This window comes from Oryzias melastigma, linkage group LG3 (genome assembly GCF_002922805.2).
Source record: "Oryzias melastigma strain HK-1 linkage group LG3, ASM292280v2, whole genome shotgun sequence".
Lineage (NCBI taxonomy): Eukaryota > Metazoa > Chordata > Actinopteri > Beloniformes > Adrianichthyidae > Oryzias > Oryzias melastigma.
The window spans coordinates 29,729,045-29,746,462 of record NC_050514.1 but is presented as its reverse complement, the minus strand read 5'-3'; the positions used below and the strand labels follow the sequence as shown (position 1 = coordinate 29,746,462).

The following is a 17,418-nucleotide window of genomic DNA, read 5'->3' as shown; positions in this document are numbered from 1 at the left end:
TGATTGGTTCATTCAGCTCTGCACATAACAACTGTCATTCATATCAACCTTGCGGGCCGCACTAACAGTAATCTTTCATATGAAGACGGGGGCCGCAAATAATCATCCTGCGGGCCGCAGATGGCCCGCGGGCCGCGAGTTTGAGACCCCTGATCTACAGTATGACAAAAAATCACTATTTGACAGTAATTTTTGTAAAAACCTACTTGGATGCATTTGTTTTCTATGCCATTGCAATTAATGAAATAGTACATTTGCATTTGATATTATTCAAAGAATGCAGTAAAATCTTTTCCTCTTTGGAAAAACTTTGGACACAGCTGCTGTGAAGGAACTGAGCTCCTCGTGTTAAACCGCTGCTTCGTTTCCTGCTCTTCATCCCAGAGAGCGACGAAGACTTCGAAGACCTGAACGAGGCCATCCGGCTGGTGAAGGAGGTGATCGCGGCGGTGGACAACAAGGTGAACGAGCACGAGAAGCGACAGCGCCTGAAGGAGTTTCACAGCCGCATGGACAGCAAGTCCATCATGACCATGAAGAACAAGCAGATGTTTGCCCGGGAGGACCTGCTGAGGAGGAGGCTGATCCACGACGGAGCGCTGCAGCTCAAGAACGCCCAGGGAAGGCTAAAGGGTGAGGAACCGCTCCCTTTTGTTTGTATCTTTCATCAGAAATGTGAAGACCAACTCACCTGGTGGTTGCTTTTCCTGCAGATGTCCATGCTCTGCTGCTGTCAGACGTCTTGGTCTTCCTGCAAGAGAAAGATCAGAAATACGTCTTTGCTATGCTGGTACGTCTCTGCCCTCCTCTTCCACTTCCTTTGCTTTTTCCATCTGGAAATAAGTCGAAGTGTTGCTAGAGAGAATCTTCTCATCTTTTCTTATGCTAATGCCGTTAGCCGTTAGCTTCACTTTCCTCTCTGTGAACCTCCTCCTCAGCTTCTCCACATGACAAACTCCTCCTGTTCCACACTAGCAAGTATGGAAACAGAAGCAGGACAGTCACATCCATCATTTAAAAGAGATTTAAAACAAAAAAATCCAACATGGTTTAGTTGATAGCAGCCATTTTAATCCAGTTCTGTGAAACGTAAAGACCCACTTCATTCCAGATGTTTTTTCCTTTTGAATTTTGTCAAAAAAAGATTAAAAAAACATAGATTAGATTAGATTAGATATGGTTTATTTCAAGTAATCAAAAAATAATAATTATCATGCAATACAATCAATCAACGGAAGTTTAAGTCCATACAGAAATGTCAAACACAGGATAGCTGGAAAATAAAAGATAGATTGCCTTAAAGGGAGTAGGAGGAAGCAAACGTATATATAATCCCACCCCGGCTTAACCAAACCTTTTCCTTTATGTGTATTATCATTATTAAGTTCATAAATTAAGATCAGATATTTATATCTTTCCAACATAGATTCAGGTTATTAAGAATCCTCAAGATACAACAAATCACACTGAATGTGTAGATCTTTTATCAGAATTCAGAAAAACAGATTGTTTTTTATTACACGTCCGCTCATAACCGTGAACCGGAAGAAAAAAGGAACTGAGGATAAATAAACCAGAGAAAAATAAATAAAAGACCAAATGAAATTTGTTTTTAACATGTTCTTGAGGCTTTTACCAACGATGGAAGGCGCATATAAAGAAAATTAAGCTTAAAAAGTATTTCGTAATTCAAATAGTTTTGAAATGAGAGATGAAGAAAAAATACTGTTTGAAAAAGACGTCTTTGTTTTCTTCGTCCGATCTGTTATCTGAATTAAAACTGTTCAGCTGCATGGCTCCGATATTACTTGTCATTTTTCCATCCATCCACCCATTTTCTTGACCGCTTCTTCCCTTTCGGGGTCGCGGGGGTGCCGGAGCCTATCCCGGCTACTGAAGGGCGAAGGCGGGGTACACCCTGGACAGGTCGCCAGTCCGTCGCAGGGCCTCAATCACACACACATCCACTCTCACATTCACACCTAGGGGCAATTTAGAGTCGCCAATTAACCTATGAGGCATGTTTTTGGATGGTGGGAGGAAGCCGGAGTCCCCGGTGAAAACCCACGCATGCACGGGGAGAACATGCAAACTCCACACAGAAAGGTCCCAGCCGGGATTTGAACCGGGGCCTTCTCGCTGTGAGGCAAGAGCGCTAACCACTTGCGCCACCGTGCAGCCCTACTTGTCATTTTTGTTGTAGTAATGTTAAGTTAGGGCTGTGAGGGTCTGTAAGCTAACAAAACACTCTCTGCAACTGGGCGGTGAAAGGGGGGCCGGGTTGCTACACGCCCACGGTCCCGCCCACTAATCAAAGGCAAATTCCTTATGGCCTACTACTTCTCTGCAGAAACTGTGTCCTAGAAAACATTTTTTTTGTACATTTGGCTAAAATATGCATCATAATAATAATAATAAAAAAACTACCGGAAACACTTTTACAATAGAACAAAAAAATCAGAGCAGGTTTTTAACGAATAAATGCCAAAATATGAAAGTCTAGTGACCATTTCCTGCTTTAAATCAAACTTTTCTCCCCCGAATGATGCATGAGAGTGGTCATAAGTTTGACCTAAGCATTGGCAGTCTGGTTCAGAATTTGGTTCGTCTGCGGTTCATCTTGACTCATTTTGCAGGAAGAATGTTGGGATGTGGTCACAGCTGAGCTCTCTGACCTGAGAAAGTCAACTGTGGTGTAGCTGCAAGCCTGCAACATCTTCATTTGTCCTCCTTGCTTGTCTTTTTCCACATCTGATTATCTGGTTGTTTTCTCTGCATCTGTTTCTGCCCTCCTCTTTCCCCTAATCACCCCCTCCCCCTCCTGTTTTCCGTCCTCTCCTCCCACTTTCTTCTCCTCCTCTTCCATGTCCCCTCCATCAAACCCCTTCTCCTTCTCCCTCGCAGGACCAGCGCTCCACCGTCATCTCCCTCCAAAAGCTGATCGTCAGGGAGGTCGCCAACAAGGAGCGCGGCCTCTTCCTCATCACGGCGGGCACCGACAAGCCCGAGATGATGGAGGTTCTGGCCAGCTCCAAGGAGGAACGCAACACTTGGATGCAGCTCATCCAGGGAAGCATGCAGTCCATGTGAGTTCAGTTCCGTTCTGTTGTGTGATTCTGGTGCATGTAAACGTCGGCGGTAAACCAGATCCTGTCCTGATCTTTGGATGGCAGCACTCAGTGAGGTGTAACAGGACTGTGCTGTCAGGAGGATTAGCCGACTCTACCTGGGGATGGAATGCACTCAGCCACGGCTTCAAGGGCAGCTCACTTTTAAGCAGAGGATTATTTGAATGCTGCCAGTAGAAGGAAGAAAGGTTCAGTTCTGTGTCTCGCTTCCTCAAGAGGCAATTTCTGTCAGATTCTAGATTAAAATATTCGCTGAAACAACAATGAAAGAAAGTCATTAAGAAACATGTTTAAGTCTGAACTCGTCCAAAACTCTCAAAGCTAATGAATATTTGATCAACTTTAAAGAGAAAATCTGAAAGCTTTTATTAAAAAGAACACCTCCTAACATCATTTGTTTTTAAAAATGATTTCTTAAGTCTTGGCCAAAATCAAGAAACCTGTGTCTCCTGATAGGACGCTGTTTCTGCTAAGCAGTAATATTTCATCAGAGCAGGTCGGAGCAGGGAGGTTCTTGTCCGCCTCAAATAAGAGCTTTTTCTTCAAACATTTTTTTAATGACTTATAACTTCAGTATAAGTTTTCATACTCCAGTGCAACTTAGTGTACTAAAGTACGACTTATACTCCAGTACAACTTCCTATACTCCAGTACAACTTATTATACTCCAGTACGACTTATTATACTCCAGTACAACTTATTATACTCCAGTACGACTTATTATACTCAAAATAACTTATTATACTCCAGTACGACTTATTATACTCCAGTACAACTTATTATACTCCAGTACAACTTATCATACTCCAAATAACCTATTATACTCCAGTACAACTTATTAAACTCCAGTACAACTTATTATACTCCAGTACAACTTATTATACTCCAGTACAACTTAGTATACTCCAGTACGACTTATTATACTCCAGTACGACTTACCATACTCCAATATAACCTATTATACTCCAGTACAACTTATTATACTCCAGTACAACTTATTATACTCCAGTACGACTTATTATACTCCAGTACGACTTATTATACTCCAGTACGACTTATTATACTCCAGTACAACTTATTATACTCCAGTACAACTTAGTATACTCCAGTACGACTTATTATACTCCAGTACGACTTACCATACTCCAATATAACCTATTATACTCAAGTGCAACTTATACTCTAGTGAGATTTATTATGCTACAGTGTGACTTCTATGCTCCAAAGTAACCTATAAAATGAAGATTAAGCTAAAATTGCATATATGAGTTCCGTACTTTCCAGAGTATATGTTCTCCAACATAAAAAAGTGCAGCAAGAACATGTTAAAAACACATTATTTTTATCAGAGTGGGTCTTTATATCCTCCCTGATATCTTTTTATGCATTTGTTGAATTGTAGATTCTTTAAAGATTTTGTTGATTTTTGCCTCTGACTTTACTCTCTTTGCACGTGCAGGGAGAAGGACGAGGACGAAGGGATTCCCAGTGAGACAGAAGACGACAAGAGACAGCTGGAGATCAAAGCCAGAGAGATGAGAGGTGAGGCCAATAGGAGTCATTTGCCTGTGCGAAGGTAAAACGGGTTACTATTCCTCTCACCGTCTCCACGCCGTGTCTCCCCGGACAGAAATGTTGAAGCAGAAGGATACGGAGATCATGTGTCTGCTGGAGGAGAAAGTGCGGCTCTTCAGGGGGATGTGGGAAGGCTTGAACCCGAGCGAAGAGGCCTCGCGGCAGGTCGAGCCTTACTTCAGGTCGGCCTGCAGCCAGGAGCCACCTCGGGGGGCCTCCATCATGAAAGACGCTCTGCAGGAAGGTAAGACTGAGCTAAGAAAGATCTATAATGCATGTGATGGAGAAATATTTACAGAATCCTCAACAATGAACAACACCGACCCCCTTTTCTCAGCCCTCGTACATCCATTTTATTGAAAATTTCATCATTTTGATTTGGTTTCTTGGTCGTTTTGCCGTCTCTGGAGGCCTCAGTGCCACCGCAGATATCGGACACCCCGCCTCGCTCTACCGTATAATTTTCTTTGACACAGGAATGATTTGTATGTCAAGAAAATCCATTACAACTCTTGAGATGAGAGCTCGTCCTATTTCAGGTGTAATTGGCTCAGCAGCCTTGTGTCATCAGAGCTGAGAGGTCCAAAGTGTTTGTGTTCAGAGAAACCTTTAAGGGTTCCAGGTGTGTGATAGGACTTCACTCGAGCTCTGCTTCTGCCGTCCTGTTCTTCAAATCTACGTAAAATAAAGACAGTACCAACAGCCATCCATTAAAGCATTTTTATGAATGAACAGTTTCTACTCAGGGATCTAGTTTAAAGTGGTTTAGAAAGTGGTTTAGAAAGTGGTTTAGAGCGATCCAGTCTCAAAGGTGGATTGTCATGGCACTTGTGGGGGGAAGCTAAAAACAACAATGAAGGTCATCCATCAGCTTATTTTTTTCTGCTTAGCTTTTGGTACTTCGTATATCCAAAACATTTAACGTTGTTTGAGAGAAGATTGAGGAGAATTAAAGCTGTTTTAGTGGCGCTTTCTTTTGTCTTAATGACAATTGCTCCTGCTAACGAGTCGGTTACATTTTTCAATAGACCTTCAACCTATGAGGGCCCAAAAATGATGTTTCCATTGATTTTAAGATGAAAGTGGCTTAAATGTATTTCTGTAGTGATTAAAAAGACGAAACTTTTGTTTTTAAAGATTATTTCCCCTTTTCTCTCTCTTTAAAGACCCACTCCAATGAAAATTGTGCTTTTAAAATGTTCTTGTGGTATTTTTTCTGATGATAAAGGACAGATATTAAGAAAATACATTTAAAAATATCTTTTTTTTGGTATTTTTTAAAAAATAAATCGTTGTGAATTAGAACTACTCCATACTTGTGGACGACTAGATCCATGTACGTCTAGAGGTGGGCGATAAATATGTGCTAAATCGAGTTATATTTTTATGAATCGATTATTGATCTGTTGAGCTTAAATCGATTCAAATTGAGTTTATCAACCCAGCCCTAGAAAAAACTATGTCGTGATAAAAAATAAAAAAAAATCTCATATCGCCCAGCCCTATGTTCGTCTTTGTTTTCTTCGTCTGAGCTCGCATCTGGCTCAAAACTGTACGCACTACTGGCCGTTTTTGATACACCTGTAATGTTAGGTCAGGAGGGTGAGGGGCTGTAAGATGGCTGTTTAAATGGAAAGTTCTCAGCAAATAGTCCTGTCCACCAATTTCTAATGAATTCCTGCCGCTTTACAGGAAGATTTTGGCTAAAAACAGCATAATCATTATTAAAAGAGCTCTGAGAACACTTTTACAATAGATGGAACTAGTAATGAAAGTGATTCCTCTTTTCTTTAATGATAGTTCTGCAGTGAACCACCATCTCCTGAACAAAAACACTCTTGTTTTTGGAGCTTAGACCCGACAAACTGATGGCAGAGTTTAAAAAAAATAGTAGCTGTGAGGCTTCAGGCAACTGTTTTCTACAAAAACACAACGTCTGTGAAAATCCTAGAAATTTGTTTTGCATTTTTCCAGGTTTGATGACTTCACATGAAAAGAATAGCTGGTCTGTTCTCAGAGTTTTCGGCTGTAACTCCTTCTCGCCTTCCTGCGATGCCCAGAGCAGAAACCGTCTTTGATGTCTTTCTCTTCCTGGGAAAACCTTTAGTTCAGCTCATGCCTTCTCCGAGTTTCAATAAATTCAAAGATTGCTAATATATTTAAACTTTGGACAAAGTGGCCTGTGCCTCTAACAGGTTGTCGATGGTTGCTTAGCAACAGGAGGCAGAGCTGGGTTGCAGGCAGAAGCGGCTGGCAGGATTCATGCGTGCAGAGATGAGCCGTAACGCAGTTAGCCGGGCTAATTCACTTAGGGAGCTGTGCTCTAATGTCTGCCTCCGTGTGTTTGTGCGCCCGCTGCAGTGGAGACGTTGCAGGCGCTGGTGAACGGCAGCCTCGGGGGGGCCATGGCCAGCGTCCACGAGGGAGGCGGCGCCGGGCCGGTGTGCCTGCCTCGCCGTGCCGAGACCTTCGGAGGCTTCGACAGTCACCAGATGCACGTCAGCAAAAGTAAGGACGACTCCACCCTGCAGCCCCCCGCCTGCACTGACTGCAGATGCTGCAAGCCAGCTGCAGTTTAGAAGTTTCCATCTATTTTATTTTATTTTATCTTCAAATAACTTTTTGGTGCAGACATAGCTGCAGGCTTCACAGCCAGCACTTCCCACAATGCCCCTCTTCTCTACAGTGAGCAAAGCGTTTGAGAATGGGGCTTGGACAGCAGAGCAGAAGGCTTCCTGGGGGAAATGTGGCCTGAGGCGATACCTCTGAACCTACTGCCTTCCAGCTGATAGTTTTACAGATTGAACCGCTAAATCCACATCTGCATAACTGCAGGAAAACATTTTCATTTAAAAAATATGAGCACAAGTTTTTTGAGGTAGTCAACAGATGATTGGATGAGTTTTTTAAAAGAGAAATGTGAACTATTTAAACGTTAATAGAGATATTTAGCTGTTTGGGATGAAATATGAAACAAAAAGAAGCAGATTTACATGAATTTTAGATTGAAAAAAGCAGCAAAAATCTCCACAGAGAAGCACAAGTTGCTCTCTCTTTTCCCCACCGTAGAAATAATTCACATAAATTTGGCAGGGAGTTGTGGATGAGTCCCTTCCATCACAGGAAGTGGATGATGGCATCAACCAGTCACTTGTCAGTCATGAGGAAGGATTGTGTCTGCGCTGCTTTGTGAAATCCACTGAGCTGCAGACACACTGAGCTGCGGTATTTCACCGTCTTCGTCATGCATGACTCCATTTCCTGTTTGTCACACAGACTTTTAAAGAAAAGTTAGCCATCAAGAATGAACAAACGCTGATGAAATTAGCTCTGCTCTCACACTGGGCTGATTGTGTCTTTGGAAATCCCCCTGTGAGAAGCAGGACTCTGTTGTGGAGCAACTCCATGAAACTCTCCGCTTGTAAGTGAACCCTGAGCTGTTCACTACAGTGGGATTTACCGGAAGCTTTGCATCTTATGATTTATTCTTTGTGCTTCCGTCTGGCCAGAAATGGGGAAAAAAAACAGACAAGCAGGTGTTGTGATTTTTACAGTCTGCTTGTTTCCCCTCCCCATTGACTGTATATGAGAACTGGACCTTCCAAACAGGAAGTACCCACTGGTTCCATGAAGCCAAAATCCTGTAAACTTCTATAGAGAAGTAAACAGCTATTACTGTCTTTGTATTTGTCAGAATAACCATTCTCACTCTGATTCTTTTTAAACATGTTTTTGCTAATTTTCATTTTTTTATTATAACTTTTCTGTACTACAAGTTATTCAAGCTATAAACTGACCAATCAGGTGCCTCACAAAATATAAGGTGGTCTCATGTCGACAGTCAACACGTTTGACAGATTTTGTGTTGCGCGCTTTCCTACAAGCTCACTCCTGATTGGCTAGAATGATTGCCATAGAAACATTGACTCAGACCGATTACTGCTTACTGGTGATGTCTGGCTCCAACATGGCGACGTCCGTATTACCAAAACATGGCGACCGAATGGGCTTCATTTCATTGGAGCCAGAAGTGTCTTTTTTCTTTCACATTTACAGTCAATAGTCCATCCTCAAAAGTGCAGTGTGATAGAACACCAAAATGGGGGGTTGATATTTAGATTATTTTCCCTGATTGGATCAAGTCAGGACAGTCAAACAAAACTGATGTAAATCGGGCGTGATATAAAAAAATAAAACGTTTTTTTTTTTTTTTTTTTATTGCAAGAATGTTGTTTCAAATGTATCAAAAGACAATTTTTTTTTAGAAACATGAAAGGTTGCAGTATAAGATAAAATAAAAATAAAAGAAAGCATATTTCATTTTTTGGCAGAGGGTAAAATTGTCTGTTTTTACATAAAAAGCAAAGATGAACACGTAGTATGAAAAACAAACAGAATCAATTAAAAAAGCTTTTCTAAAAGTAAAAAAACATACACATTTCATGCAAACGCCAGAAAGACAAACCATGTTTGAAAGAACGTGCTTTGGAAAGACTAACGAAGGCTCATTTTATAATGCTTAGAATTTTATCTACAGTATAGAAATTATTTTCATTTTTTAATTAAATGTTTTTTTTATTGTGTTTTTTTATTTTTTCTATTTTGTGTCTTTTATTGTTGTTTTGATTTTATTTAAAAAAAAAAAACAATACACAACTAAAACTGGTTTTATCAATGGAAAACTTGACGTAGAAATAAATTGTAAAAAGGAAACAAAATTAAAAAATACTCCTAAAAGTAGAAAGTAGAAACTTAAAACAAGTGGTGCGTAATATTTCGACCACCCCGGGTCTTCCTCAGTCAGGCCACATAAAAAATGGTTCTGATGTTAACCCTTTAGTGCTCAGAGCAGAAATGAAGGAGAGCTTTGCTCCTCCTCTTCATATAAGCTCCTCCCCTCTTTTGTTGTTTATTCTGCTGAGAGTTGTTTTATCTGCTTTGAGGAAAGTTCTGACCTGAAGTGAGCTTCTTTACTTTTCTCTTCAGGTGGCGACCGAGACGAGAGCGAGGACGTGACGGGAGATCTGCGCAGGACGGAGTCCGACAGCGTTTTGAAGAAGGTCAGTACCGTTTTTCGCCATCCTGTATTAAGATGAGATTCTCTACTTGTGGTGGAGCCACGTCCTCCTCTTAGTGCTGGACGCTCTCCTCTGTAGCCTCTTCTCCTGCATGTGTGCAGCTGCTTGACCACTGCAGGACAACAGTGAACCGTTCTGTTTGTGTGCAGGGAGGAAACGCCAACCTGCTGCAGCTGCTGAAGAGGAACAGTGAGGTAACGCCCACTCCCCATCTGTAACTCACTTAGGGTCGCTGTCGGCATGGAAACGGCCAAAACCCAGACTCAACATCGCAGCAAAACTCCTGTAAAAAAAAAAGTAAAGCACAGGGCACCTCCTGAATCTGAGGAGAGCCGGGAGGAGTCCTTCAAAGATCTGTTACTGTGTGAGCGGCTCTCTCTGGGTCTGACAGGCCGTGTAATCTGAGTGAATTCACGGCGCCGCTTCCAGACACGCCGTTGTGTAACCGCCGTCTGTGGGAGCGGCGTAAACACAGAAAAGGTCGGGTTTCTGGACTCCTCCTTTGAGAGGAGAGGATGTCACATTCATGAACCCGAGTTTGGAATGGATGAACCAGCAGGGACTCTGAAGGAGGTTTCTGCACTCGTGTGACACGCTGTCGTCTTCTCTCCCACAGCAGTTCCTCCACAGCGTCTCCAACCTGCACCTCCTGCTCAGCTCCCTGCAGGTACGACAGCCTCCTCACACATCTGTTCAGAGCGTTTGTGGGCGTAACCCTTCTCTCTCCGTGTCTCCGCCCCCCCAGGCCGTGGTGGTCCAGCAGGACAGTTTCATCGAGGAGCAGCGGCACGCCCTGAGCGAGCGCTCCTCCTCCTGCTCCTCCCTGTCCCGGCAGTCGTCGCGGCCCAGCTCGCTGGTGGAGCAGGAGAAGCAGCGCAGCCTGGAGAAGCAGCGGCAGGAGCTGGCCTCCCTGCAGAGACAACAGGCAGCTCACGCCGAGGAGAAGAGGAGGAAGGAGAGGGAGTGGGAGGTCCGGGAGCAGCAGCTCTCTGAGAAGGAGGTGCTGGTGCACTTACAGGTGACTGCAGATCATCGCTCTGTTTCTTCATGAACGTGTTGGTCAGCAGCTTTGAGTTTTTGTGATTCAAACATCCAAACTTTGATTGAAAATCTTTTTAAAATGACTCAAAATCATTATTATCACTTTAAATTCAAAACCTTTCCTCTTTTCTGGCTTTTTTTTTTGCAACACCTTTAACAATTTGTTGTGGATGTGAAAATTTTTTATTAAAAAAAAACTAGATAAATAGTAGCGTTTATGTAATAGTAGCTACGGGTGGAGACGGAATTTAGCTAATTTTTGCATCTAAATAAAACATTAAAATCTTGATTATTTTCTTATTTGTAACTGCTAGTACATGTAAATATTTCATTTTCTGTAACAGAACTCAAATAAGGTCAGAACTGAATTTATGTTACAAGACAAACTCCTCTCACTGCTGTAGATTATTACAAACTGTCAGAACCACAAAAGTTAAACACAGTTTTTTATACACACACACGCATATCTTCTTCTTTTTCTTCTTTCACTTTCGGCTTATCCCTTTCAGGGTCGCCACAGCGTAACAGCACCCACTGTTTCGCATCAGAGATTTGGCAGAATTTTTACGCCGGATGACACAACCCTGTACTTGAGGGGCACAGGGACCCAGTTAGGCAGCAAAGTCAAGGGTCTTGCCTAAGGACCCAAACTGGGTGGAGATCAGTGGACAACCCTGGGAATCGAACCCAGGGCTCCTGCGTGTCAGCCCTTCACCTAGCCCACTGAGCATATATATATATATATATATATATATATATGTATATCTGTGTATAAATATTTATTACAGAATAGCCAGGTAAATGAGGGATGGAAACCATTGACTGTATCTAAAAACTGGACTGAGTGAATGTGACATCACCCATACAAAATGATCAAAAACAAACAAAATAAAAAGTCAATTCAGTGGCCATTTTTTGTGATATGGACACCACCAGACAACATCAGTGGGGAGCGGTCATCCCAATTTGGTTTCTTTTTATGGCAACTACTCTAGCCAATCAGGAGTGACCTTGTTAGAAGTTTACACCCCTAACTCTTGAAAGCAGGTTCAGGAGAATCTATCAATCAAAGTAGGCACCGCCCACTTTGTTTGAGGCATCTGGTTTATAACTTGAATAGCTTTCACAACAGAAAAAATAAAATTAAAAGTAAACACGAGTGTATCATCACCGTGCCAATAGTGATTGATTAATTACAGAAAAATCAACTAAATTTTCTTTTTATAGCATTAATTTAGTTGAGTAGAGCTCAAATTTGCAGTTTGATTGATTTGATTGGCAGGTAGGTTGTTCTATCAAGGAACCAAATTGTGTTTTCAGACCGGACACATTTAGTTCACTTAAAGTGAACCGTAGTTCGTTTCCTCCAATAATCCGGAACCAATTTTCATTCTGAATACACTCAAGCGGACCCAGTAACCGCTCTCTGGCCGTCTTTTTATGTTCAGGACTTGATCTGGACAACTGACTTTTCCAATCTGAATCCTCTTAAACTTGACTTTAATCTGCCTAATTTACATGTTTGGAACACTGTTAAGCTCCACTTCTGGTTTAATTTTCACCGGACAGAATCTAATATGTGATTTTATCAATCAGGAAGAGTTCTGACAGTTTTCACGGTTCATCCTCTCAAACCGTTTCCTGATTTCTTGCTGGTTTATAGGAATATTAAAAAAAAAAAATGATTTCAAAGCAGATTTTCTTCCTTCAGATAAATCTTCCCGGTGAGAACAGCTAAAAATGTGATGTTAGTCAGTCATGATTTTACAGCCCAGATTCTGCTCCACTGCTCTGTGGATATTTTGTTCCTAAAAACCCGATAAAATCCCCAAAGGAAGTGTTAGCTTCACATGGATGTCCACTCGTCTTCTGTCAAGGTTTCTCCCACTCGTCTCCAACATGTGGCCTCGTGTTTCCTCTCCGAGCACGAATTAGAATGTCCTTGGACTGAGAATTAGAAGGACTTTAGTAGAATCACTGGCTGGTCTGCAGTGACCTGCTGTGCTGCTGCCGACCTGAAGAAAACAAAGGCGCTTCAGCTGCACTTCAGCTCAGTCCGAGTCTGCAAAGGGAGAAGTTATCAGAGATGAAGAGTCAAAGTTGTGCAGGAAAAACTTCTCTGAATGCAAAATTTAAAACTCAAGAATCTGGAAATACTCGACAAGTTCCTTAAATCTAATATTTATTTAAACAGACACTCGAGAAGACTGAATTATTTAGACTTCCAGCTTTCTTTTTTCCTGCAGTCAACACCGGCGTTAAGGCGGAACTGCAGAACTTCAGAAGAACTTTTAGTTTTGACTCAAAATTCCTTCAGAGGACCAACTTATCAGCGATGTTTCTTCTGAGTCATTTCAATAAATCGATGGATGCATCTTCCACCCACTGCAGGAGGAGGAGGTGCAGAAGCAGCACAAGGCGCTGGAGGCCGAGAGGCAGGAGCTGCAGCTCCGGAAAGAGGAGTACCAGAAAGACCTGGAGCGGCTGAGAGACGCCCAGAGGAAGCTGGAGAGGGACAAGGACGCCGTGCGGCGGCAGCTGGAGAAGATGGAGGACCGACTGTCTGAGGTGAGCGCCGAGGGTTTAGAAGCCTGGATGAGCCCGCTCTGCTCAGCGGCACTGCGGCAGGCTGAAGAGAGGGGTTAGAAAATCTGTTTTTTTCTTCATATTTTTGTTTACTAAAATGTTATCTGGAGTTTTATGTATTTATGTATTAAAACAAAGTCAAATCACATATTTGTCTGTTTGTTAAACTTAAAATACCAGGAATTATGAATCAGGAGCCAAAAATTATTTTTTCTTGAAAAAAGAAGACTAAGAAATGCTGCAGACCAGAGACCAAAATATATTTTTCAGCAAATTCTGCAGGTGGCTGCGGACATTTTAAGAAAAATTTATAATTTTATGGCAACCGGGCGATTTATTTGACAAATTTGGAGGTCCTGCTGTGGCCGGAAGGCTGCAGCGCGATAACGGACTGATAGGAGGATCTCCAAGGTCCACAAAATCATGACATTACCCATCATCCCTTCTTTTACATGCTAGCTTACAGCCCCTCACAACTCCAGCCGAACATCACTGGAGAAACAAAAATGGCGAGTGATCATAGTGATCCAGCAGTACAGTTTGAGTAAAATTAGGACGCCATTAGTTCTATTTGTTTACAAGTGGAGGCTTCAGTGTTAGAGGAGAAATGGAAGACTTTGGCACGGCCCTCTCAGTATCTGCATCCTTAGGTTGAGCATTTTCTAGCATCTGGTTTTCTGATCCAACGCAATTTGAATGAAAAAATACAGAAAAACGCAGTTTGAATTATAAATTCTTTTATATCTGTCCTCTATGAGAAAAATGCTACAAGAACACATTAAAAACACCAAAAAGACGATTTTCATTGGACACAAAACTTTCTGACTAAACGTTTCTTGAGATTTTTAACCTTTTTGATGATTTCATTTTACTACCAAAAAAAAAAAATCTTCTGAGTTGGTCTTTAAGACTGCAGTCACAGCCACTGCGCAGCAACGTAAATGCAAGTTATTTTAACAAATTCAGCAGGTGGCCACAGAGGTTTTAAGAAAAAGTTCAAATGTTATTATGACGGATCATTTTTTGACATCGGCCAGTGGAACATTTGGAGGAAATAATTGATTGGAAGATCTGTAAGGCTTTCTGAAATCGTCTGACGATCGGATGATTTTTTTGGTGGGATAATTTCAATATGATGTATAATTATTTATTTGTATTGAATCATTTTCTGTTTAGAAAACAGACAGTTTGCTGTAAGGAGCCAAAAGAAAACATACTTGATCTTAAAATATGTTTAATTCATTTTTTTGAGGGAAAAAAAACAAAAATTGTGACTTTAAACTGTGAATCAAATCGTGGCGTGACTGAATCGTTACATCCCTGACCTGCAGGTTATTGGGCGCCTGGTGGCATTTGAGACGGACGTCCTTCTTTCTGACACATTTACAGAGCTGCTGCCGCCGTCTACATTCATGATCACACCAATGATTCTCATAAAAATCAGGTGTTGGCATGAAGTCTTGAAGATTCTGCCGTACCTTCCCATCCTGCTGTAGCAGCTGTATTATTGAACAAGGAGAAGAATTTTAAAAAGATGTGCTATTTGTCAAAAACAGAAAATTGAATCCCTAAAAGATGTAACTCCTCTGCCAGGAGATGCTGTCATGCAGGGACTTCTAGAGACTTTCAGAGAACCCAAAAAAGGCTTTGAAAGAAGCTCTCCGACTGTGCAGACGCCTGTTTCTGCCCCATGTGGCACTAACTCTTGTGAAGTTTGGGGTTAAAATCCTTTGTTTGGTCACAAGAATTCACTGAAATCAAATCTGTGCAGTCACCAGTCAGAAGGCGTCACTTCCTGTCTTCGGTGGAGCCTCTAATGCTCTCCTTGTTCCTCCAGAGGACGCCCTCCACAACATCCGACGAGTTCCAGTTCCGCGGCAGCTCCCAGTCTCTGGAGCTGGACCTGCCGGAGCTCTCCCCGTGCTCCTCCACCTCGCTGCCGAGGATGCTGCCGCAGAGGTCCAAACCCAAAGGGAAGGGGCTCAACCCCTTCACCTCCTCCAGCATGAAGGGCAGCGACACCAACAACCAGATCTCCAAAGGGTTCCTGCAGCTGACCAAGAGCAAGAGCAAAGACGGGAAGAAGAAGAAGAAGAGCAAAGGAGGAGGCGCCGCCACTGCAGGTCAGAATCTGGAGCTGAAAACGCATAAAATAACTAAATGAAGTTAAAAAGAATTAACTAAAAAATATATATATTTTCTCAAAAATAAAAAAATAGGTAATTTTAAAAGTAAGAAGATTCATCTTTTACTGTTCTGTAAAAACAAGAAATAAACAACTTTTTTCCCCTAAATAAATGTACAATATTACAAAGCACTGTTTTAAAGGATGATTAGAATTTAAAGGGCTTCATTTCAGAAAATTGATAAAGAAAAGACAGATAAAGACAGCTAAAAAAATAAGTTTTCTCCTGAAATTCCTTTAAAAAATAACTCATTAATAAAATTTTGCATTTTTATCAGTTGTTTCACAGGACTGAAGTCGAGCTGTTAAGATAAAACTCATATAAAATCTGAAACTTTTAGTTTGACTGGACTGTGACCATTAATAGACTCAAAATGATGAAAAAATGTTAAAATGATTTGATTTAAACAGTTTGAGATCACAAAGTGCTTCGTAATAATAAACTAAATATACTTTTATAGATATAGAATGTAAACAGGAGATAAACATCTGTCTAGACCATTTAAAAAGATTTAAAAGTCTTTTTTGAAAGAAAGTTTAGTTATTTGCTTCATTTTTACATTAATTTAGTTTATTTATGAAGAGCCAAAAAAGACGAAGAGATCAAATCAGTTTTTATTAATCCCAGTCTTCCAATCATCATGATCCAGTCCATAAGATTCCAATATGTATAAACGGCTCCATAATAACAACATCTTATAGAAATGTCGAGCAGAATTAGATCAAAGGGCTTCGGTGTAATCCAGATCAGGGTGGGAACCCCAAACCTCCAGGGCTTTTTTCCCCGCCTGTTTTCCAGATAAACTGCTTTTCTGATGACCTTTGTCGGCTGTTTTCAGAGGAGGGGGGGGTTGGAAAACTGTGGAGGCCTGGAGTTACCAAACTGTTTTGGGAAAATGGTGAGAGCTGCCTAAAAAGATACGTCTCCTCCCTGATGGAAGTTTCCACTGAACTGCTTTAGTGGGAATGTTTGTGACGGTCCAGCAGCTGAAATGAGACGGAGCGATTGTTTTTAGAGAAAACAGGCATTTTAGACGCGTGTAAAACTTTATTTATAACCTCGCAATGTACTTTATAGAATAAAAACATTTCTCAGATCCACTCCAACTTTTTAAAAACATAAATTCTAACCTCTAGTTTCTCAAAATCTCTCTGTTGTTCTAATTTTCTGACATATTCAGGTCAGATTGGCCTCAAAAATCCTATCAATTAAGCAGAAAACTTACAGATTCCATCACAGGAACATGATTCTTCGATGCTCAAACAATGAAGTTAAAGACTCACTCCAATGAAAATCATGTTCTTGTGGTTTTTCTGATGATGGAGGACATTTTGAGAAAATTAAGCTTAAAATTGCATTTGAGCATTTCTTCATTTAATTTGGGAATCAGGAGCAGATGAAAAAATGAAAAAGTGTATTTGTGACGTAGAAAATACTCTGGGCGGAAACAAGCTCCCTGCTCTTAGCTCTCAGCAAAGTGGAAGAGGGCGGGGCTAATTCATTCTAATGGTCCGCCCACAACTCAACTAATGAACTCCTGCCGTGACAGCTTTTTTAGTTTTTTTATTTGAGCTAAAAATGCCGTGGTCATAATAAAAAAAAAAAAAAAAAAATGGGAAATAGATCAAAAGAGGATCAGTTAGGGCTGGTTAATAAAATCGATGAATTGATCTGAACCGATCTAACCTTAAAAGATCAATAATTGATCCTTAAAAGTACAAATGGATCTGACGCATAGTGCTAAAGTCCGCTATCTTAAAAAAAATTTTTACACTAAAATTAAAATAAAAGAATAAAAAAAAAAGACAGCTAGTTTGATGCTAA

General features: G+C 41.2%; 1 protein-coding gene and 1 long non-coding RNA gene across 6 annotated transcripts in view; one reads left to right on the top strand and one right to left on the bottom strand.

Moving 5' to 3' along the window:
• LOC112160343 (A-kinase anchor protein 13) overlaps positions 1 to 17,418 on the top strand; it is a 145,348-nt gene that overhangs the window by 125,282 nt on the left and 2,648 nt on the right. For 3 of the 4 annotated variants that reach the window (XM_036211357.1, XM_024294790.2, XM_036211356.1), the window contains 12 exons: positions 385 to 633; positions 714 to 790; positions 2,905 to 3,086; positions 4,588 to 4,670; positions 4,759 to 4,947; positions 7,065 to 7,211; positions 9,690 to 9,763; positions 9,931 to 9,975; positions 10,398 to 10,448; positions 10,527 to 10,799; positions 13,211 to 13,390; positions 15,246 to 15,531. In XM_036211357.1, the coding sequence (XP_036067250.1) occupies positions 385 to 633; positions 714 to 790; positions 2,905 to 3,086; positions 4,588 to 4,670; positions 4,759 to 4,947; positions 7,065 to 7,211; positions 9,690 to 9,763; positions 9,931 to 9,975; positions 10,398 to 10,448; positions 10,527 to 10,799; positions 13,211 to 13,390; positions 15,246 to 15,531 (1,836 nt within the window). The remainder of the gene's footprint in view (positions 1 to 384; positions 634 to 713; positions 791 to 2,904; positions 3,087 to 4,587; positions 4,671 to 4,758; positions 4,948 to 7,064; positions 7,212 to 9,689; positions 9,764 to 9,930; positions 9,976 to 10,397; positions 10,449 to 10,526; positions 10,800 to 13,210; positions 13,391 to 15,245; positions 15,532 to 17,418) is intronic. The other variant, XM_024294791.2, reaches the window with a different exon arrangement.
• LOC112160345 overlaps positions 9,758 to 17,418 on the bottom strand; it is a 56,376-nt gene continuing 48,715 nt past the window's right edge. Inside the window, exons 3-4 of one of the 2 annotated variants that reach the window (XR_004947644.1) lie at positions 10,005 to 16,580; positions 9,758 to 9,893 (exon numbers count right to left, since the gene is read on the bottom strand). This is a non-coding gene — a long non-coding RNA (uncharacterized LOC112160345). Of the gene's footprint in view, positions 9,894 to 10,004; positions 16,581 to 17,418 lie in introns of those variants that run through there. The other variant, XR_004947643.1, reaches the window with a different exon arrangement.